Source organism: Echeneis naucrates, chromosome 12 (genome assembly GCF_900963305.1).
Source record: "Echeneis naucrates chromosome 12, fEcheNa1.1, whole genome shotgun sequence".
NCBI lineage: Eukaryota > Metazoa > Chordata > Actinopteri > Carangiformes > Echeneidae > Echeneis > Echeneis naucrates.
This window is the reverse complement of record NC_042522.1, coordinates 16,774,737-16,798,943: the sequence shown is the minus strand read 5'-3', so window position 1 is coordinate 16,798,943 and position 24,207 is coordinate 16,774,737. Positions and strand designations below refer to the sequence as shown.

At 40.8% G+C, this 24,207-nt stretch overlaps 1 protein-coding gene across 5 annotated transcripts; it reads right to left on the bottom strand.

Annotated features, from left to right (window-relative positions):
- Nucleotides 1-645: 645 nt before the first annotated feature.
- On the bottom strand, nt 646-24,207 carry kcnt1a (potassium sodium-activated channel subfamily T member 1a). Of its 5 annotated transcripts, none has more exons than XM_029515255.1 (32): nt 23,946-24,207; nt 21,729-21,902; nt 18,739-18,894; nt 16,853-16,932; nt 16,614-16,761; nt 15,761-15,808; nt 15,406-15,454; nt 15,177-15,236; nt 14,753-14,827; nt 14,119-14,202; nt 13,612-13,706; nt 12,374-12,554; nt 12,107-12,271; nt 11,765-11,901; nt 10,274-10,337; nt 10,048-10,156; nt 9,811-9,919; nt 8,594-8,743; nt 8,199-8,425; nt 7,883-8,099; nt 7,596-7,701; nt 7,276-7,448; nt 6,176-6,247; nt 5,856-5,990; nt 5,604-5,715; nt 5,281-5,382; nt 4,704-4,787; nt 4,482-4,610; nt 3,638-3,932; nt 3,482-3,544; nt 3,317-3,401; nt 646-2,489 (listed from the first exon to the last, which is right to left on the bottom strand). In XM_029515255.1, exons 1-32 carry the CDS (start codon nt 24,098-24,100, stop codon nt 2,372-2,374), a joined length of 3,957 nt encoding a protein of 1,318 aa, XP_029371115.1. In that variant the 5' UTR covers nt 24,101-24,207; the 3' UTR covers nt 646-2,371. The 5 variants fall into 5 exon arrangements, with proteins under 5 accessions (XP_029371115.1, XP_029371118.1, XP_029371117.1 ...); XM_029515258.1 differs by having other exon boundaries at nt 4,704-4,775; XM_029515257.1 differs by having other exon boundaries at nt 5,281-5,379.

The window sequence follows — 24,207 nt, the reverse complement described above, 5'->3', positions numbered from 1 at the left end:
TATTTGCTTCTTACCACTCTACTTTTCTTTCTCTGCCATCTGCCCTCCTGCTTGATTCCCTTTTCCGCCTCGGTCTCACTCCATTTCGCCTGCTGCTTTTCATTCCTTCTCCGTCTCTTCTAGAAGTTTTAGAGGTAAACGTGAGTGTGTTTAGTCCTGAAGAAAGAAGTCTCATCTACGTTCATGGAGCTAACACCACATTAATGGTCCCATAAAAGACATTCACTGAAAATGTCATTTAAGTAAAAGCGCAAAAGTATTTCCAGCTAAATGTCCTCCTTGTGACTTTTACACTGATGATTGGCTGCAGCTGGATTATTGTTATAATTTGTACTGCTTATCCTTAAAAGAGAAAGGGTTGAGTTGATTTCTTAGAAATACTCTAAGTGACACCTTCAAATGTCTCAAATTGTGTGTCATGTTTCACAATTATTCTAGTTAAGTATATTAAACGGCACTACTTGAGTTAATGTACTCAGAAACTGAGGAAGAAAGATAAGGCACTAACAATACTCTGTTTCAGCCTCACGCCACTTTTACTACAGCACACTAGATTAGCTTACATCTTGTTTGTTTAGCGTAAAAGAAGGTCGCTGCTCCTGATAAAGAAACATTCCCACTCAAAGGCTTTCACAGAAAAAAAAAAAAAATCACTTCTTCATACCAATTATACAAGTTAAGCAAAAAGACGTGTTAATTCCAAAAAAATAAATAAAGCAAGGAAACAGTGCCATTATCTGTTCTTTCTGCCGCTGTTGTATCTCCCACACATGTCACGTTGGGCCCCCACACGCCCACAGAAAACCCTCACAACTGTTTGATTGTCAGCTCTGTGGCTTCACTCTGCTACCGGGCTGACTTAATACTGAAAAAAACACAAATGATAGTAAAACTTGTGGTGAATCAGCTGAATTAAAATGCGCAGTCATGTCCAGATTATTGTTTCCTTTGACCAAAATAATGTCTGGTCGCTCGACAAACATTATGGGATTGAATATGACTACATACTTCCCCACTTTTACAGTGTTTCTGCTCAGATAAACTAAGCCAACCTTCCCTGGCTGTGACATATTTCGTTTTCAGATACAAGGTTGATGTTATGTTGTTATATCGCACTGATAACATTATATTTTTGGAGCTTTTAAAGCTTAATATGACAGCTTCATGTAGAAAATAAAGGAAAAAAGAAAGTAAAGAGATGGAAATGTTTTTCATAATGTACAGCATCTTCAATGACATAATTTCACCGAACTATCAATAAATTAACAATAACTTACTTTGTTTATATTCCAATCTGTGAAAAAATATACAGAGGCTAACATATTAGACAAACAGTTTCAAAATACTTTATCATGACATCGCACTTGAATGTGCAAATTGAGTTAAAATAAAACAGTACAAATATTTCAAACATTTAAATATGTATGAAGTCAGAGTCGCAATCAAAAATTCATTCATTTAGCATTTTGGAAATACTTACCCAAACAGCCACAAATCACTGAGCAGTGCTGACAGTAAAATGAGGTTTCATGATTACTAATATAGTACGACTCATAAAACTCCTTAATGGCACACAACTGACTACATGGCACAGAATATTTAGCGTTGAACAAAGGCTTTGTAAAGCATGAACCTCATCCAACCTAAGAAGTGTACTGCAGCGAACATACGAGTAACCACCACAATTTGTAGAGCTCTACACGACTGAACAATTACCTCTATATTCCGCTAGGGCAAAAAAAAAAAAAAAGCTTTAAATGCACATATTTTATTTAAGTCAGATATGTTGAAGGTATGTTTGGTTGCTGAAGGATGGGAAATGGGTGTATAAGTATCAAAACATTTTGAATATGTACATGAAGCTAATTTCTGGTGATCTTAAAAAGTTAAGAACAGATGGAGAAATCCTAATATCTCTGTTTTAATGTTCCACTCAGGCTTTTTCCAAAAGAGCAGAGAGAAAATGTAGATTCAATGTGAAATTCAGTATGTATGAAACACAGGGTCGGTCATCAGGGTTGTTCTGTGATGAGTCATGTTCATTTTAAGCAGGGCAACGCACTAGGTAGGATGGCCTTGATTATAATCTCTTTTTCTAGTTGAATCATTTTTTGTTTCCCTGACTGCTCGCTGGAAAGAGCTTTCACAGAAATAAATGTGCGTTTCTTATATCAAATATCAAGTGTCGAAGGGATGAAGATGTCACAGATGACATCAAACGTCATCTGCCAAACGGTAGGCACTCGTATAATAGAGTGGTAGACTGCAATGCTGTTACATGATAAGGCAGATCGTCCTCTGTCAGACTGAACAAGTGTGTGTGTGTGTGTGTGTGTGGGGGGGGGGGGGACCAATGAAAACCTGCAGGTTATCAGAGTTGGGTGTCCTCTCTGGTGTCAAGGCTGGATTCGTGTTTCTCTTTCAGGCTGCTGCTGTGGATGGGAGGTTCCTCGGGAACATGAGCCAGAGGGTCAGAACGAATCAGGTACCTGAGAGAGTGGGAGGAGGGGGGAGGCGAAGTGAAGCTGCACTCAGACGTTTCCCTAAACCGATCTCTACTCCGCTACAGGAGTCACACTCACGAACACATGAAGGACGCTCTGCATGAAACAGCAGCTAAATCAAAAAACTGGGATGCGTTCGAACATCACTGTGGTTAATGATGAGTTTCTTTCCTGTAAATGTTTACTCTTTCCTAAATTTTATGCCAGGAAAGATTTATGGAGAAATAAATCAGCATGAACTGGTCTATTTATGATCAATGAACACTTTAAAAACGTAGCTGATCAGGAGGTGATCAAAGCAAATATCTCAGCATCCAGCAAGTGAGACACAACATTAATGTAAGTTTGAAGTCTACACTGGACTATCTCACATGGGGAAAAATATATATATCCTCAAGCTGTTTTACATATTTAATCTTTGGGCAGATGCTTTCATCCGAAGTGACTCACAAGTGAAGAGCATCACTCAAGCTTTGGTGCAGCAGGAGACCTTGAAGCGAAAACTAAATCTGTCCAATAAACAAAGACTGAGGTTGGCATGTTAGAGTGTTCGAGGCGTCAGTAGATGGACGCCCTGGTTGGATCATCGAGGAAACATCAGCAAAGAGATTCTGGGCTCAGACGGGTTGTGTATTGGGATGACAATGCCAGACGACACTCATTGATTGGAGAAATGCTGTGGCAGACTTGAATCGGATTTGCTTTGATTACCGTTTCTGACTACATGTCCATGCATAAAATCCTCAGATACATTGCAGCAATCACACACGCAATCACAAGTAATTCATATTAAGCAAAGGAGTAATGCTTACACAACGTCATGAAGCTCCAGGCGGGTGTCGGGGGAAGGGTTGATCAGGACGTACGACAGGGTGTTTTGGTGATCGTTCTGTTCATCTGCAACGGGAACAACTCAATCAGCAAAGTGGAGCAGCCACATCTGGAAAATGGCGGGGGATTATCTCTTACGTTCTCACCTTGTAAGTATCCCAGATTGACTCTGTTCATGACATCACTGGCTGTCAGATTGTTTAGGTCTTCTATGAGCAACAGTTCAGACAACAAACAGAAAAATATGAACAGCGTTTCGGCGAAGGAAAGCACTGAGTGGTTTAAGATGTGCCTGTCCTCACCATATCCTGCGGTGGGGAGGCCCAGATGCCTCATGCGGTTGCGGACCAGCTCAGAGAGTTCCTCCCTCTCGGAGCGGCGGTAGAGGCTGAGGCGCTGCTGGGCGATGCGCTGGGCGTGGTCCTTGCTGGAGTCCCGGTTCGCTCCCTGCCACCTCACACTCTTCTTACTAAGCCGCCGCGCCCACTGCATGCTCTTCTTCCTCAACAGAGGGTGATCTGATTGGTCGCTGACACGGGTCTCGTCACCTCTGTCCTTGGTGTCCTCGCAGTCATCAACACTGACTGACACCTGAGACTTCAGGGGTGAGAGACAGAAGGCCAGAAAGGATGGACACAATAATTCTCACTTGGAAGAATCAATTTACTGAACATCAGTTTATTTTTGAGATACTTGCTTTTTGCATTTCACCTGCTTTCTGCTTCTTGATGCATTTCTACTGTGTTTAATGATCCTTTTCCTGTTTGTGTATTTGGTTCCTGAATTTTTTTATTTTGTTTGGACTTTGGATTTTTCCTTCCACACCTGAATGGATTTTGGTTTTAATTTTTAATGACATTTATTCTGACCCTCCTGGTGTTTTCACTGCACATTGGTCCACCACATAGTTTCCCTGCGAGTCTGACAAATTAAGAGATGTCTCATTCTGCATAATGATGCCTTTAAGTTTACTGTACTGTTACTGACTGGTGATCATCAGCTCAAAGCACTGTTGTGTTGGAGTACACACACAGCTACTGGCCGACGGATCGACATATTTACATATTCTGCTTTAACCCAGAGACCATCAGCTTCTGCGTTGGAGTTTGATATTTCTCATGACACATCCTTCAGTCTCCCCCTCACCTCTGATGTTGAGAAGATGTGGGATTCCGTCCGATAGATCCCGATGGGAATTTCAGCACTGGAGGAGCAGAGTTTCTGGAAGAGTCTACCATATGTGCCAATCCACAGATCTTCTTCAGTCACTTTCATCTGCAATACGAGATAAAACAGCTGCTCTGTTGGTTTTATTTTCAGGTTATTTCTTTCTTTCCCACTTTCTTGTAACAAATGACTGTGACTCACAGCACAGAGGTACCCAGATCCAGGAGTGGTGTCCAGTCCGAGCAAGAGCCTCGCAATCAGGATCATGTAGTCCTTCACAAAAGACTGACATGCAATCACAAAAAAAAAAAACAAAAACAAAAAAACAAACAAACAAACAAAAACAAACTTTTGCAACTATTCTTGGTTTAAACATGGTGAAAAACAAATAAATAAATAAAACTGCGCAGAGCTTCCTATCAGCACAAGAGGGCACTTTCACTTAATGTTGGTATTAACAATCTGCCACGGGAGATCAGACTTGCACAATCTGTTACTTGATTTTTCTCATTTCTTAAGACACATTCTTATATCAAAAAATAGCTTTTAATGTGACGTCTTTCATTTACATTTTACATCTATTTCTTTGCATGCCTTTACTCTTGTGAAGCACTTTGTTACTTGTATTAAAAACGCATTAATATACAAATAAAGTGTTATTACAGTGATTAAAAAGTTGATACCGTTTCTCTGCTGCTTTCTGACACATCTATTCTTTTCCTCTGCTGTTACAAAGCGACACCTGAGGCTAAGTGCTCGGCTGTAGGTGTGTACCAACCTGATACAGCAGGGTGTCCAGCATGCTGATGCTGAACACTCTGCCTGCAGCGAAAGGTAGGCGAAACATGAAGGCCAAGTTGGAGCCTTTATCTCGCTCCTTCTGTCGGGGAGAATTAGGACACACACAGAGCAAAGTAATTGTGAACAACATTTACCAGTCTGCCCCCCCCCCACTGTGTAAAAAGTCGGGCCTAAATGGCAAACGTAATAACAGCATGAAGACAAACTACTTAAAAAAATCGTTTTTACATCCTCTCCTCAAAATTCCTGTCCAAAATTTACAGTGTGTGATTCACTGGAGGCCCTCCTGTGATGTCTCACCTTCTCCAGCTTGGAGAGAGCCAGTGAATAGCAGTCCTTTGCTCTGAACTGCATGAATCTCATGTTAGATGGATGAGTAAGCTCTGTGATGATGCTGAGACTGGGAAACAACCTGTGAATTGATTTATTTCAACAAAAAAAAAAAAGAAAAAAGAAAAACATGAATCAGAAGATATTGAATGTCACGATTTATTTCCGAACTTTTTAAAATCATTTGCCTCCAAAGTATGAAGGTAGATTCTGAATACTTACCTGAACATCGTCTGTACATTGACAATAGTTTTGGCATCAGCCATGTAGTCCTCCTCGGCACTCATTGTACTCTCTTTATCCACAACAACCAAATTATCAGCGTAGATAATGCCACACTGCAGCAGGCTGTCCAGACTGAAATGCACACACAAATCCTTTTTTGACTACATTTAAGGGGATCATGCATTAACATGTGCATGCCTTTCCATGAATAGATCTCAGAGAAATAATAACTCCTCTTCAGTAAACACTTAAAAAACTATATATATCAATTAAATATAAAATGACATGTTATTGAAAAGCTGATGTGATAGTCTTACTTGTCTATGCTCCCAGCCATGTAGTAGACCATAGGGAAACAGCAGATGGCCTCCAGAAAGTGATTATCTGGACTACAGGAAACATTGATGATATTTGGAAGATGAATTAATTCAATTTTTGCTGCTTTTAGTAAAAAAATAAAAAAATAAATCACACAATATATTGTTTTTGGAAGAATATTTCAAGGTTATATGAAAATATGTAGGTGTAAAGCCAGCCAGACAGAAAGAAAAACACATGAACACACGATGCAAAAAAGTATATGGTGCTTGATTAATACATTTCAAATCCAGATGCACTCTTTGGATGCACATTTGCATCCAAAAAAGCACATAAAACAGACTTTATTAAGGTCAAAAATGACTGAGATGGTTGGCCAAATAAACTGTGTGGTTACTATGTGATGGAGCCCCAGGAGCCTCTGAAGTGGCTCATCTCCCTCGTTAGTGTCATCCTGTTGCTGGGTGAAGTCAGAGACATGAAGCTGCTTTATTACTTTACTATCCTCTAAATCTGCCCCTGACAGGAACATTACTGTACGCATCTGTCCGTCCCTTGTGACTGGAGACCCAAAGCCGTGGTAAGTGCCTGAATTGCATATCCTCGTGTGTGGGTGTTTGTATTTGTGCACGTGTGAAAGCAGCAGGAAGGGGAGGGAGAGTTGATTGTTATGCATGTGTTTCTATGAGCGTCCTGAGAGTTAGTGTGCGGGGGCTGAAAAGGGACACATCAGGGCTGTCTGTGAGAGCCTGCTTGGTGTTCTTCAAAGAAATCATATTCTGCCGTCATTTTTATCCCCTCGTAGCAATTTATATTACTCACTTTCAAGGCAAAACGAGTTGCCATGGTGACTGTCTGGCGTTAGAAAAAGCGGCGTTTTCTTTATTTTATTTTTTTGATTCTCAGCGCTGCTCAACGCCCTCTGTCACTGCGAGCAGCATCACTAACCTCACATCACCAACGACAATGGAGTCCCACCTCCACAGCCTCGTCCTAAGTGCTCAGTTGACGTGCGCTCTGAAGGTCTCTCGCAGTGACACGGTGAAAGACAGAATGAAAGGAAAAGGAAGGAGCAGTGGCTGTGTTTATGCGAACTCACGGGTTATCCAGCAGCAAGACAATGGGGTTGAGTTCTTTCCTGGGTCTGTAATAAGCTCTGAGGGGCACTATGAAGTTATAGAGGCCATTCCCCGCAGTCTCTGCAGACACAATGATGAGCTTGTTTTTGAAGCCATATGCTTTAGCATCCTCGAAGCTGTTGTGCCTGCAGCCCTGCACAGGGAGTGAATAACAGAAACGACAGATATCTTAGGTTTAATTTTATCAAGTGGAGGACAGGGAGACAGGGGAGGGACTGTAAGGCATGATGGAGGCAGTAAGGGAGTGAGTGACTAAGTTGGAGGAGCAGCAACTGCCCACCTGGTCCAGTCGTAGGCAGCAAAACGGGGCTTTTTCAGCCAACAGATGGCACAAGGTGGGCGAGCTCCCGATGTAAGGAGAGTTAGGGGGATAACCTTTCACATACCTGGCAACAAATGCAAAAAAAACAAAAGATGAATGACGCATTTTCATGGAAGTGTGCCGTGTTCAAGTTGTAATTTCTTTTTCCGAAATAAAACGGATGTAGAATCAAAGCTTGTTTTCGGGAAGTTAAGAGAATTCTGCTTTCTGATGAAGTTATGCTGCTCCTTGTGTTTGGGTCTTACTCAGCAGATGAGTGGTCTTTCTCATCGGTGAAGACAGAGTCGTCTTCGGATTGGTCACCGAGAAGGTCGCATGGGAGGATTGAAGAGGAGTCGGCGAGCTCCTGAACTGGGGCGATGCTCGGCCGGCGGCTCCCCGTCCCGTTTACTGTGGGGGGGACCAGTTTGTCGCCTGAGACGTCAGGTGGGCTCGTATTCTGAAGATCCATGGCAACCGTACCTGCAAAACACATGACCTGAGCTTTAGATCTCCTCAGCTTCACCAGATTTTTCAGTGTCTTTCAGCAGCCTTCGATCACGCTCATCCTCCCTCTCTCACCCATGCTGGCGATGATGCTGTGCACAGGAAGTTGTGAAGGCCCGTCATAGATTCCCCCGGCAGGACGGCCCTTCCTCTCCTCCTGGTTGAAGATGAAGGAGTTCTCCTCCTTGGTGATGTTGATGTAGTAGCAGGTGTCTGTGGCAGCCATGATGTGGCGTGGGCCCGGGTTCAGCAGGATGCTCTTGTTGTCCTCCCTCTTTATACCGATCAGACACACGCCATACCTGGACAACCGACACCTGCTGTTAGCATTTTTACTGCAGGCAAACATCAGACAGCAAAAATGCTGCTGTGCTTGATTGTTTGGAATCAAATCCGCAAACAACAATGTTCTGCTAAATTTCCAATTCATCAGCATTTGAAAAGATGCTTTAGTTTACAAGTCAACTCACTTTTTGTGAGCATGAAAGGAGGCATACGCGAAGCTTTTGCCGTTATACTCTCCGAAGAACTTGCTGTCACTCAGTCGGATGTGGTAGACTTCGTTGCCAGAGCAACAGCCGTACATCCTCTGCCACTGCTCGGGCGACTGTTGTCCTTCTCTGCATTTGTTTAAAATAAAATCAAAGGTGCTATGGATCAATAAACATGATACCTTTTAGAGAGATAGATTAACCAATTTATGATTTATGCTAATTTAGAGAGATAGATTAAACAATTTTTGATTTATGCTAATTTAGAGAGATAGATTAACCAATTTATGATTTATGCTAATTTAGAGAGATAGATTAAACAATTTTTGATTTACGCTAATTTAGAGAGATAGATTAAACAATTTATGATTTATGCTAATTTGTCTGAAGCCCTGGAGCATCATCAGCTCCACCCCACCCCCGGGGTCACACTGGGTCTCCTGGGTTAGCTAATGAAACCAGACGGCTTCATCCGCCTGTCAGTCAGTCAGCTTCACTTTGTTATAATGACTTCCTGTAATTATATTAATTGCTCAAACACTTTGACAGAGTTTAATGGGCTCTGAGAGATGTGCAAGGAAGTGGTATGCATACTTGTCTTTAAGTACAATGGCTTATAAATTATATTACACACTGTGGCTTCCATGCTGTAACTCAACGTAGAAGACGGAAAAACATGCTCATTACTTTCAATTGTTCCAAGTCACTTTAAACGCATTTCCCACTAATCAATGTCGATGAGATCCAGGAATCCCTCATACACAGACACACACTATTGAACACAGTCTTATATATTTGTGGGACTGATGTGCGCAATCTGAATATTTGTGTCTTTGTCTAATAAAAATGCACAAAGCCCCCGCTTTCCAAAAAGCACACACTGATTGCTAAAACCATTGAGTGCCTTTAAAGGCAGGTTCTCGTATCCTTTATATCAGCTTTTAGCAGTCTGCCTGCTGTGAAAAGTAATTTTCTACCAGAGAGCAAAAGTCAGTGGTTAAATGCACCCTTTTCTCTTTACTTCCTGCTGAGCTCCACAATGAACTGAGATTTTTTTCCCTTCTCCTGGATTTGTTCATCTCTCTTTGCCAGTGCTGTAGACGCTTTATATAAATATTAGCTGACGTAAAGACGCAATTGTGAACTTTGCGATCACACTACGAAGAAATCAAAAGGTGTCAGGAGGCTGGACTGACCGTCCACGGGAGGTGTGGACCAGGAGTGTGACCAAGGTGGAGGTGGCAGGACAAACACAGTTGAGAGCCAACATGGCATATTTGAACTCCTCCTCACACACAACGTGATCTGAAAAGAAATTAAGCTGATCATTACAAACAATATTGATACTCAGGAAAACATGCTTTTTAAGTGGAAGATATATTTATTGCCTTTCTGGTCGAGAGTCCAGTCATTGAAAGTTTACAATCTCTTACCTGCAAATTTTACATGGAACTTATTTTCAGGTTTGAGTATCTGGACATAAAGGGGACAGTTGGGGGCAAAGTCCTTCACTGCCCAGGCTCTCAGGATAGTCTGATGGTCCTGGGGGGGAGACAGATCAAATAATACTTTTGAATTCTTGGATTTGTGAATTAATTTTCTTTATGAAATAGTAATAATAGATAAACAGGAAGAGAGTTGAATAGTCGTTCTTCTTACCGCAGCCATTCGATCTACCTCGTTACGACTGCTTAGTATAAAACAAGCCTCTGCGTCATCCATTCTGCAGAAGTGGCATGAAAAAAAAACAAAAAAAGGAAAATTACTTTATTACAAAAGATCAGACAAAACAAAAGAGTCAACAAATCCAACTGTAACTGAGATTACCCTTAACAAGTCAAGGGGATTAAAAGCGGCACCATTTGATTTGATATTCGGTCTCCAATTGCACATAGACAGATTTAAAATGTCCCATAATATGTATGTGCAGTGAAAGTGGAACTGTTTTTGCATATGATTATCACAGCCGGGAGAGTGCAGAATGCAAAACAAGTGTGGGAGGATTTGAAATGGTGCCAGATGAGGGATGTAAGATCGACACACACCCAGTCTCTACCTCTAATTGCACAAAACCCGTCCAAATGAATGCAGTTGAATGCGAGTTATATAACCAGTTCTCATAAAAATTATACCTATTTTGTTGTCAGGATTTTCATATCATACAATACAAGAGCAGGCATGTATCTTCAAGTGAAGGACTTTTCTTTTTTTTTTTTTGTTCACAAGCAGCATAAATGGTCAAACTGGTATGCCTAAAAAAAAAAAAATAAAAAAAAAAGGTGGATCCTACATTTCTCATGAGCTTTGTTGGACTAAATCATAATCTCATCAGCAACAGAAAATATTATAACTAACTAACTTGTACGTGTAGACTTACAACTAAAGTTTGATTAAGAGGCCTGTGATAAAGGCTGCAGAAATAAAGTTGACTTGGCATACAGATTGACAGGGCCTTTCATCAAAATCATAATTTTCCACATAATCTCATTCATGAGACTTTTATGCTTAAAAGTGATGAATGAATGTGAGACGGATCATGTTCTCTTCCCACAGAGAAAATGTTCCTTTTAACAGTGTCTCAGAAGAAAGCGGTACAGCCTGAATGAATAATTACAACATTGTCTGCGTACGAGGCCACACAACAGCTCTGACAAGCCTATTTACTAAGAAAGTGATGAAAGAATATCAGGGTGATATGAAGGAAAGAAGGACAAAAAAGATTCACCTCCTACTGATGGGAGCTCAGTACTTAGCACCAATTATTTATATTAATCCCAGAATGCAAAGTGTAAAACGCGGACGTGCAGCATAGACAAAGATGTGCAGCTGTGGATAAATGGTGCGGTCACAGTTCAGGTCAATCACTATCATTTGTCATTGTCCCAGTATGTCTCTTGGTAATGACGACAGCAAAATTATTATTATCCTTCAGTGTAAGAGGAGTGAAATATAAAGTCGTTGTCAGTCACAATGTTGACTTCAGCAATATGTGGTAGTCCTCATGTGTTCACACCAATAGGTCACCCATTGGTTTGAAAACTTGCTGTTTTGAAGCGTCCAATGTGTAATTTGGCTGTAGTAGAGAAAATATTTGACATCATCTATACATCATCATCTCTGGGCCCATTACTTTTTGGTTGTGTCACCTACTTGGCTCGCAGCAGATCCTGGTCTTTGAGGACAGATCCTTGCAGATAGATCACCCTTTGTGACCACAGAGGGATCTGCAGAACTCTCCGCACTTGTAGGTCCATTTCACTTGGGCACAGGATCACCACATAGTAATCCTTTAAGTTTACACAACAACCACAACATCAGTATTTACTGTGGAACACACAGAGATTCATGCAAAAGATGTCCATGTCACAAAATCATCTTGATCACTGGAGACATTTTGGCTTTAAATATCCTGACAAACACATTGTGTTGACTCTTAAAACAGCCTACATGTATATTGTGAAATATGCATCTGTGTATAATGACAGACTGTACCTGTAGTCTTGGATGGGCATAAAATTCATTGAGAAAATCCATGAGCAGGTCTATTTTGAGCGCGCTGACACACAGCACGACGTGTTTCTCTGTCTGTGCTCTGTGGCGGCTGTAATTCCCTCCAGACTTCTGTCTCTCCATCCACAGGTAGATCAGCTCCTCAAACTGATGCAAAAAAAAAAAAACTGAGCGAAACTAGAACACCCCCCCCCCCCCAAAAAAAAAAAAAAAGTTTCGATTTCGAAGACGATTTCAGTGTCTTCCTACCTGCAGAGGCAAAACCACCAAGGCCACACAGATCATGATGACCACCAGCAGCTGAGAGGGCCAAATGCGTGGAGTCACGTCTCCGAAGCCCACCGTGGAGAAGGTGACGATGCAGAAGTAGAAAGAATTGAAGAGGGAGAGATTCCTGCCTGCTCGCTCTAGGTGCTGGATTCCACATGTTCTGTGCAGGTTAGACAAACAAACAAGCAAACAAAAAAACAAAAAAAAAAAACAAGCAAGCAAACACAAAGTGAGAATTTAAGACTACTCCGATCTACAATGCACTCTTCTCATAAAACAGTGATAGACTGTCTGATGAGTCAAAAGTAAAGCTAAGTTTGAGATAAATATCATTAAAAAACATATTACATAAGGTATGAAATAAATTAAACATTTATATTTCACAGTCAAAGCACTTTAAGTTTTAGCACTTTTAGTTATTTAGTTTTTAGTTGGGTTTTTTTTTTTTTCAGATTTTGCGATTTTATGTCCTTTTGGGAACATTTCCAAATAATTTCTTGAAAAAATAATGAATGAGAGAATTTCCAGATTATATTAGGAAGGGGAAGAAGACATTCAAATCATACTGATGGTTTGCATCAGGTATTTGCATCTACCACAACATGCAAAAAAAAAAAAAAAAAAAACAGTGAGTATCTGCAGTTTGATCAGACAAAGCTGCAGAGGCAGATTCCTTATTGTCCCTATTGGAAACAATTTTATTGGTTAATAACAAGGTTATTGTTTTAGATAAGAGAGTTTTGTGACTAAGCCAGCTCAATCTATTTGTTAAGGTTAGAATTGCTTCCTTAACTTGTTTCTTGTTTCTTTATTACTGTTTGCCTTAAAGAGATATAATTTCCTATTTCCCATGTCCAACCGACTTGCAGCAAATTAATCCATCTTGAGTTTGTGTTCTCGCAGCACATCGCCTTTTTTCAGTCTGGACTGAATATATCATACATTTGAAGACCTGAGAAAGAAAGCCTTAACATTAACACTTCTTCTTTTCCACCTTTTCTTGTTGAAATGTTTTTGAAAAACAGTAATAAATAAGATGCCCCAGTCGCATCTAACAGTAACTGGTTAGTCGCTTTGCAACAAGCTCAGTATACATATTGTCATACACATCTCATATGAAACATAACACATAACAACATATGTGTCAACAACATTAACCGCTTAAAAGACAGAATTGTTGATGCAGAAAAAAAAGTTGGTGGAAGAGGCAGCCTCACCCTGTGAAGACCAGGCAGAGTAAAGTGCAGATGAGAATGAGGACCTGGTTGAACATGGCAGAGTTTGTCCTCTGGATCGCCCTGTGGACGTCATTCTGTGTCATAAACATACAGCAGACTTTAACATTTGAAGCTGGGAACTGAAGGTATAACACATAAACCAATTTCAAAGAGAGACAGCCGGCTGAGATCTGTGAATCTTCTCTGTGAATTATCACTAGCAGGAAAAATTCACATCATTAGTTTAACTGTAAATTGCAAATGTGTTTTCTCTTCAGGGTGCTATAAAACATGATAAAATACAGGGGGTTCCACATAAACCCTCAGTGGAAAGCCCTCCAGGCTTCACACAGTCAGAGAAGAGCCAGGGCAGAAGAGGGATGTGCTGTTTGCTACAGCAGCTGAAGGACTAATGAAACAGGACCCGGATAAATCAGAGCAATGAAATACTGCGTGACTCCAAACAAAAGGTCATTGAAAGAGATTAAGGTAATGACTTTAACTCACAATCATGTTCTCCAAAGCACATTTGGCCAGCCAGCAATTGAGGAACACGGGAATGAAGATGTTCCGTAGTGAAGGCCAGAAGATCTGAGGACAGATTGAAACACTTTGAGTCACTATATCAGTTCAGATTCCCTAAAATCTGTCGGTCACATATTAAAAACCAAGCACTGGTGGAAAATATTCCATAAATTTTGCCTTAAGTGCTTCTTTAAACGTGGAAAAACTGCAATGTTCTTGCACTCAACCATTTTAGAAACCCAAAAGTAAAGTCACTAGATATTTGGAAATAAATCAAACAACGGACAAATTGAACTTCAAACAACAGACAAATTGAACTTTTGAACACAATAATGGAAAAAGTTATTACAGTTTGTCCAGAGGGGAAATGTCTGGAGCAAATTTCAGGCCAAATCTATCTGTTAGTTGTCAAGACACTCTCACACTGTCAACACAACACAGGAAATGTAGTTTTGTGACTTTGATATTTCACCTGTAAAAACGGTCTACAGATTCACTCTTTTGTTTCTGGCTCTCTAAACACATACAGCCAGATGAGACGACATACAAAAGAACTTAACAAAGTAGTGACCAAGTATCCAGATAAGGAAAGATTTTAAAAAGTTAAAGATTTTACTGTAATGATGAAGGGAACTGTGTTGATCATCTCCAGGAGAAAGGACACCTGGAATATCTGCTCCCAAATGTTTCCCTAATAAAAAGAAAATAAAAAAACAAACACATATTTTTCAACAATTGTATCTGTTAGTGCACAATAGACAGCGAGTCACTGCAAAGATATATTTCTTCTTAGTCATCTGTCACTCTCCACAACCACTTAATCCTTCACCTCAGCCACATCCTGTAATTACCGGCTCTCCTTAATGCAGCCGTGACAAATGACTTGGGATAATTACACCACTTATGGATTGTCAGTCTTACACTGTCACACTAGCACTGACTGTATGTGACTAATTGTACAGCCTATATTAATCATGCTGATGTACTTGAAGTTTGTGTCGTGTTGTGTACGTGCATGGGTGTTGGTGTGTACCTCTTACCTTGTAGCTCAGATACATAAGTAACATCGTCTCCAGGAAACTGATGATGGCCACACTCACCTGTGAAAACCAAAACAGGAAAAATTAAACACAAACACTCACGCACATCAAAATGGGACCCCTTTGTGGTATTATATTCATTTCAGTGTGAACACATCAGTGGCTTGGATTAGGTGATCGAACCTTTCCAATCGGTATTTGTCTCTGTGTACACTGAGTTGTGACTCACTTGAATGGCCCAGACGGGAACTTTTCTATCGACCCAGAAGATCAGCTCCCTGTCAGACATGGCAGAAAGAGAAATATGATTATCTTAATCTAGCATCAGTGAGACAAAAATACGACATTCTGATGCTTAAGCTGTCAGTTATGGTGTGTTTTTGAGGCTATTAATAGAGTGAGAGATCAAAAAAAAAAAAAAAAAAAAAACTGTGCAAAACATTAATCTCTAACAGAAACCTAATTGCATGCGAGGTTAAGTAATAAACTAAGCGCAGGAAATGAAGTGAGATCCCAAACAAAAAGCTGTAAGAACAAACAGAGTATCACAGCCTTCAACAGAAATCACACCTTCTGCTGCGTACCAGTTAATTTCTCTGTCCTGCACCGATCCGTTCCACTGGCAGTCAACGCTGACGATGGTAAGGAGAAGAGAACAACGTGATACAGAGGGAAGAGTTCGCAAATGTGCAGCGTGAGGTGACGTAATCTGCACGGATGCCGATTGAACTCCGTGAGTCCATCGGTCCTTTACACATTCATTCTCACCCTTTTGAAATTAAAAATGTTCACCTTCACAGAGCACTGCGATCAGATGTGGTTTTACATCAGCACACAAATTATTCGGTCATTCTGGGTCTCGTTATAATGTGGCCCTTATATCAATTAATTCAGATCATTTCTAAGTTAAAGTGTATGATCTCTTAAATAATATCGCCAATGTGGAGTCTGTAGTCATTGTGGTGTATCAGTTAGATTTCACAAGAACACACCTCCAAGGTTTTACTGAAAGTAACTGTATAGGTAGAGAAGAAGACCGTGTGCCAGCACAACATAGCATCAAATATATTCATATTAAAGGCTTTGGACTTCTGGACTTGGCTGTATTTTGATGCCCTCAAATCTTTCAAATTTGATAAATAGGGTTCAGAGAACTACCGCTTGGATATGTATTTGAGTCTAGTTCAGAAAGTGAGGTTTATATTGAGGAACACTGACGTAGACCATGTTGAAAATGAAAGTGCAAAATGTGTTTTTAATCCCTAACATATCTTAATGGGGATAGGGGGTTGAAAATGACAGCTGATTGGCTCCACCCCTGCTGAAATCATCTCTTTGCATGTTGTATTGTTATGGCACTGTTTTTCATTTGATAATTTAGGAATTTAGAAAAATATTGACTTGACTTGGACACCTTTTCTCTTTATGTGAACAAACCATTTGTTGTTGCCATTTGGAGCGCCCTGCTGTCCTGCACTGTGGCCGGCGTTGGCGCCCTGACCGGGATTGTCCGTCACCACTCTGATGATGTACAGCAGACAGGTGAGCAGCTTCAGGGAGAAGTTGAACACTCGAATCCGAAGACCTGAAGGGCAGAGAGAGATAATTTTTTACTTTAAAATCAACTGCTTGTGTGCGTAGTTGGTAATTCTATGGCTGCAAACTAAGAGACGTACTTGATCTTTGATTTTTGATGAAGAAAAGCTTCAGACGCTCCTTGAAAGTGTTTTCGTTTACATAAAACTCGACCTGCACCCTAACAGGGTAGAGAAGAACAAAACTATAACTCAACATTTAGCAGAACAAACTCAAAGAGTCATGCAAACGTCTGTAGGGGCATCTACAAAGTGTCAGATACCCCAGCACATTAATTTTTATACATTATGAATATTCATAACACTGTCCGTCTAATCATGTCCTGGAGGAGAGTTAGGTAATTACCTGCCTCCAATTTTATTCCCACGACTATATGACACAGAGCTAATATTTGGCCTTTTACTTTAAGGCAATTGCAAAATAAAATTTCATACAAGTGAACACAAACTTTAGTTCTTGAGCAAAAACTGAAAAAAAAAAAAAAAAACTAAGAGCAACTTTCTTGCATTTACAAAAACATAAAATTAGATTGCAACAGTGGAGCAGTGAGCAGAAGGAGGGAAAGAGGGGAGTCAAAGAGAATAAGCACGACTCCGACAGTGGGTAGCTTGGCAACACAAGGACGCGCTTTACACTATTAATATATAATCCTTTCAGGGTAGAGTGCAGAGAGGGAGTACTAAAAGAGAGAGTGCAAATGGAAGGAATGGAGAGATTAGAAGAATTTAAGAAAGGTTGAAAGCTCGTGAAGAAGCACACAGGCTTCTTCTGCAGTAATCCCAAATTCTGGCTGGTGGCTGAAAGGATCGCAGTGGGAAGGAAAAGCCAGCGTTGGGTTGTGGATGTACAGACGTCGCTCGGTGTGCAATGAAACAGCTATTTCAGGTCTCCCTGATGGTGACAAAGCCCTGCAGACACGAAACAGAAAACACTGAGACTTTGTGATAAGATGTGGCAACAGCTGCCACATCTGGCCAGCAGCAGGGCAGAGATGAGCTCTGGAGGTAAAGCCACTGAAACTGAGAGCTGACTCTCACATGTGAGGCAGATAGCACCCCTCTGCCCACACACAGACTCTGACAATGGTACATGTAATGACCCTTAATCAGCTCCTATTGAGCACACAATTACCAGTTTAAGTAGTCTGACATTAGTCATATTGTGGTGTCACATGAGAGTTTCAGGCAAAATGAGGCACAGCTCTGAGAGTAATTAGAGCTTTTAAAATGATGAATTGTGATGGGGGAAGCTCTGGCTATGATCATGAAAACCATCACAGCGATTACTGTAAAAATTTATTAGTTGATCCACGGAAAAGTTTTTCCTTTGTCAAGCAAAAATTATGTAGAAAAATGTGCAGATTTTCTTCGTTTCATACTACACTGAATGGAAGTTTTTAGCTCATAGTTAAAAAAAAAACAAAACAATAAAAGGATGTGTTTTTAATTAGTCAGAATAGTAATCAGCTATAAAACATTTTTAATTTGTAACTAAGTTTGAATTTCATGGCTTAGTAGTTTTTAAAATGTGTAACTTTGCTGCTCTTTTTCTGTTTGTTGTTTGTTTCACATAAAAAAAAGTGAATATCTATTTTAACTTCTGGTTCAACAAAACATTAAGGAAAAGTATCCACAGGATCAGTAAATTCAGAAAATGCAGATTGATTGAAAATGTACAGTTGAAGTCGACAGCAAATTTGCCCACAAATGAAGCAGATGCATGACTTTCAAATTCTGGTTTAAAAACAAAACAAAACATGCAGCCACTTTTGTGCACCTCAGCAGATTTTTGCTGCGCTGATCAAACCTGTCAGACAGAGCTCAGGGCTCAGGACGTTTCAGCATCCTCCATCTTTAACCTTTGCCTTTGACCACAATCTGACCCTAACCCTATATATATATAAATAAATATAAAAAGAAAAGACAAACAATAATCACGGTGTCGCACACCGCTCCATGTGACCCACCTCTGCCCAGCATCACTACCAAAAGTGTCCGACCTCCAGGTGCCCACAGCCGGGTTGGCCCAGGCCAGGATCGGGGTGTCCGGATTCATGGTGCGGTTCAGTTCACTCCAGCTGGAGACCAGAAGCGTGTCGACCACCGCAGCTCTGAATACACAGCTCCGTGTCAGAAAAAGAAATAAATACGCGCCTGAGAGCGATTTGACCGGGGACAAATTGGTGTTGGATTTAATGAGTGCTTTTTGGGATTGTTTTTAAACATTTATACATTTTCTCTCTTTTCTACATCTCTCTCTCTCTCTCTCTCTTTCATGCATGGCCCTGTTGCCACAGCAACATTGCTATGGCAGAAATAACCCTGACTGGTTGTGGTGCTCTGCAGCATCACTGCAGCTCCTCAACAAAAATGTCAACATTCAGCCTGACACACTGAAGGAATGACCGGATGGACTGTCTGCAGAGAAAACAGCACATCCGGACACGATGTGATTCAGATGTGTCTGAGTTGTAGCCCACCGAGCCCAGAGGCAGTGTTTTTCTGTCTCTCTTGCTCGGCCTTGCTCGGCTGGTTTGGAGTTTTTGTTTCTTTGTTTGGGCATCTAAAGTGACAGACAGCGGAAACTAAATTACGGATGTTTTTTTCATTTTGCATCTAAAACAACAACAAACAAACGTAAGAACAATGTAGGAAACAAGGCTCCCAGACTGGCTCCCTCCTACCTCTCCCACCTTTTTCGTCTTTTCTAAATTTAATCATTGTGGAGCAGTAATTTATTGATAGCCTTTCCCATGTGTCTGTACTTCTGTGGCACAGGAAGAGACCAGTCCACTTGAACCCCCCCTTCGCCCACGCTGGTGCATCCACTCAGTGTGAAAACCCTCGTCATAACTTCTGCTCATCCAAACCTGTGACATTTTCATTTATACGTTCTGGACATTGAAAACTTCAGCTTTAAAGGATGTCACTGAAATAGGATAAAGGAGATAAACGGGGCTAGAAAAAGAAGAGATGATGTACAGTGAAGCGGTGGGGTTCGGAGAAAGACTGCAGACTTTGGTGAGCACACAAGATGAGAAATTTTGTCTGATATTTCAGACAAAAAAGGCTTTTTGAGGAGCAGACGATCCTGGGCAGACCAGGCCAGTGACATTTTGGAGTTCACAAACAGCCCCTGAACATAAACAGAAGAGGCCGGCCACTGAAAATGTAACCCCGTGGTATCAGTCAACTCCAACAACACTATCTCCCAGGGCCAGCAGATCGGTTCCTTCGCAGGTGAGAAGACAGAAAAATGGAAGTGACAAGCTGAGAACACAGGCAGCTTTATCAAGGAGAAAACAGTGGCTGTTACAAGGACAGCTGAAAGCACTGGCAAAGCTTGTGGCTTCTGCTCGCCAAACAGATACGTCAAATATTAGAAACAGAGCTGCAGTCTGAAAGGTTTGCCACTGCTGTAATGGCATCTAAAATCACATGTGATCATCACTCTCCGGAGGTCCATCTGGCCAAAACCCAGATGGTGAACTGCATATATTCAGTCAGGGAATATAAACCGCAGTTGAAAATTGCGCAGTGCGCTTCAAAAACTAAGAGACATACGTTTTTCTCCTTAAAGTTAAGACACAAGAGAGATTGGGGATGTTTCGAATCCTGAAACGAAAACAAAATAGGGAGCTCTAAGAAAAAAAACAAACAAACAAACAAACAAAAAAACAAGACTTATCTTTTCAGGCAGCAGCAGATTCGAGCGAAAGAGAGAATGAAGTGAAGAGCGACAGTTTGATCTCATTCTAAATCCTGAATGTGAATTAGCTCCCAATGATGTTAAAGAAAAACTTGTTTCTGGATGAGCTTTTTCAAGCGTTACATACATTCTTAGGAGAAGATGGAGAGGCATCAAGCCTGTTCTAACTTCTAAAAACCGCAGCACCCGAAACTCTTTAAACCAGGTTTCTGGCTTTTTTCAATTTTTAAGGTTGGCATATAACATTGTTATATGAGGAAGACTGGACTTATATATATGCTAAAGCTGCAGGGGGTTAAACATAAGACTGATGCAACTGCACACGCTGCAACAAAGGGGAGTCAAGTGTTGATGCAGGCCAGTTAATAGGATACCTCAGCGGAGGAAAAATAGCTTTGACCATGAGAGCTTTTGATGGGTGAAAGCAACATTTGATAACAGCAGCTCTATCTGAAGGATTCTGTTAAAACAAACCAAATGAAGAAAGGTGACAAAAAGTGGTGGCCGAAAAGAAGCAGCTTGAATTTGATGGACAGACTTATTGAGTAGAAAGAGGTTTGGTTCTTCAACGGACTAACCAGTTTATTTTGCGCGAACCACAGGATGAATCTGAAATTTAGTTGCTTTTCAACTTACAACTCCATTTTCATGAGCTGTTTCAGAGACAAAAACGAACCTTTATTTTCGTGAGTCTTCACCTTGGTTCATAGTTTTTGTGTAGAAGATAGTGAAAATGCCCTTCACAATTAGTGACACTTCCATTTGTCTGAATATCTGAGGATATTCATCTAAGGTGACAATCTGTCAGTTCATTTTATATAAAAAAAAGGGGGGGGGGGATCAGGATATTCCTAAACAGGAGCTTTCACACCACCGAGGCTCACTGGTTAGAGAGCTGCAAAACCTTTTCAGGTCATTCATGTGAAGATATTAACAAGTTTGCTGGCCACAATTATCCTGTTGAGATAAAAATCATTAGTCAAAAAAATTAAATAAAATAAAATTCCTCGAGTGGTGTGTTGATAATCTGTTAAATACGAGTGACATCACTTTCAGCCTTATCAAACTCTTCAGTTTCTCCGTTGTGTCATCCTGCCTCATTTTTCAGTTTTCCCTATTAAACTGTCATCTCACTGTCAGAATCGGTTACATCTTTTTCAACAAGAAAATGCAAACAACGTCTTATCAGTTTATGAAATGTTTCCACCTCTGCCTATCATTCGCCTTCAGGTCCACACTGCTGCCTACCTGTCGTCATTTTGGAAGCTCTGGTCCCCGAGCAGCAGGTCTCTGAAGCGGAAGCGGCGTGGCAGCGGAGGCACCTCACTCTCCATCTGCTCCATTTTAAGGGTGGAGATGTCCAAGATAACCCCACTGCTGCTGCTGTTGCTGCTCTTAGCTTGGCGAGGTGCTGGAGTGTTGCTAGAAGGGGAAGAGGAGAAAAGTAAAGAAGCTGCGGGGACATGAAGCGGGGACGCAAGGCAAAAGTCCAAAAATGAAGGGAGATGAGCAATGGTGAAAAGGAACAAGGAAAGGAGGCAAGGAAAGAAAACAAGGGGATGGTACACAGACAGTCAGAAAGAAAGTCAAAACCTAGTATACCACATTTCAGCCCAGTCCAAATTCTCTATCCACTCTGGCCTTGTTATTAACCTCTTCACATGTGCGTTTGCAGGTTGCTCTGTAATATGAGATGTTCAAACTGCACCCTGGATACATACAGACAGTGAAAAGCAAAACCAGTCAACATCTGTTCAGCGAAAACACCGTGCATACTAAAATACTACTCCTGATAACAGCCATGTTCATGCCCTGGGGCAGCTGCAGGCATTAACTCCAGCTCTGTGACTGGACATGTTAATTTGTTCCTATTTCAACTACAGCCAACAAGCAGGAGCAAACATTCACGTGCATTCGTTAAATCTTTACCATCCTAACCCTGTTCCTTAAAGTCCACAACACCAGTTTTTAACAGCATTTACTTTCTAAAGACAAATACAGCAATAAAGTGTCAACCAGAGGTTGGAAAAAGATTAGTTAGTTTTCAGTAAAAACACTGTTGTACTTCAAACAGAAAAATTTTTTTTTTTTACACCACTAGATAGTTAAGATATTGAGATACAAACTTATAATAACTTATAGTAACAATCTACAACATTTTAAATGCTGCTTCCTTTGTATGTAGATGGATCAATATTGATTATACTTGATTGTTTTGTTTACTTTTAATACTATTATAGTATATTATAAAATAAGCATGTTTTCTTTGATTCGATTGGTGTAGAACTTGAATGCAGAACTTTTGCTTACCAATGAATTTTGATATAATTGTAATGGTATTTAAGTAAAGGATCTACTTCCACCACTGGTTTCAGCTATTGCTTGGCTTTGGATGCACAATATTAATCGCAGAGCGATGACTCAGATTTAACCTCATCAACAGAACTGAACAGGCTAAAATGTCTCTTTGGCTGCACGAGGAGCAAAATCCTTGCTGCTATGTTTGGGTTTCTTTTGTTGTTGTTGTTGTTGTTGTTTTTTATGAAAGCCTGCAGCTGTTGAGTCACCTCTCTTGTTCACACCTTATTCAATCACAGCCTGAGAGCCTGAGTAACATGCAAAAGGAAGAGTGCGATACAGTGGGATGTGAAGGTGTGCAAAGATGCACTCGGTGGCGGAGGAATGAAATGAGTTAGAAACCCCAGATCTGAGTGAATGGATTGACTCAAATGAAGCACACAGGCAAAGTTTTAATTCCTTTCCAAAGCAGATTAAAATTTGCACAATCTACAAAGAGGTGAAGTGCATCATCCACCGAACAGTGAGTGTTTGGTAGATCCTCCCTCTCGCCATCACTGCGTTTGCTTTAGTCCTCTGTTAAGGTTGTCAAACTTATTGCGTAATAGTTGAAGGGTATATTTCCCACGAGGTTCTGAGAAAACCATCTAATTTAATCAAACGAAACCCGCTCAGATCTTTAGATACAGACACTCACAGGTCATCAGAGGAATCTGAGTGAACAGAGAAGAACAACAACTAAGTGTGGGACTTATTGGCTCACCTGTCATTTATCTGTAAGGACCACAAATGTTCCAATGAGGACACACGACAACGAGAAGCAGCATTGGGAGATCTTAAAATTAGTCTTTTATCTGCACTAGTCCTGTTTTTAGTGGCTGTAACAATGAAAGCTGAGGCAGAGAGGGAGCTGCACAGCTGAGCACACAACAGGAGCAGCAGGATGGATGGATGGACGGACAACACAAACAGTAACTGTAATTAAACTCTCTGGATCTGCATTGAATAAAAGATGGCTCATATTGAACTGTATGTAAAGATTAAGCCCAATGTTCAATATTCGACACATTCCTCCGCTGCAGAGGGCGTTTGAGCAACTTTGAAGGATCAGAAACTTAACTAATCTCCACATTTGAACTTTCTCTCCTCGCTCCCTCTCTCTCTTACCGTGGCTTGTGCTCGTTCACGGTTCCATCGTCGTTGACAAATGTCTGATTCACGTAACATTCACTGCACATTTTGGCCGGTGGTCCGGGCTGGAGAGCGGCGGTGGTCGGCGGTGAGTCCCCCTTCACAGAGTCGCCTTGCTGGGTTAATTGCATCCGGAGGGCGATCTGGCAGAAAGGAGCGGACTCCCGCAGAGAAAGACGCGCTTTCTTATAATAATGATGATGTTAATAAATAAAAAATAATAATGATGATAATTTAA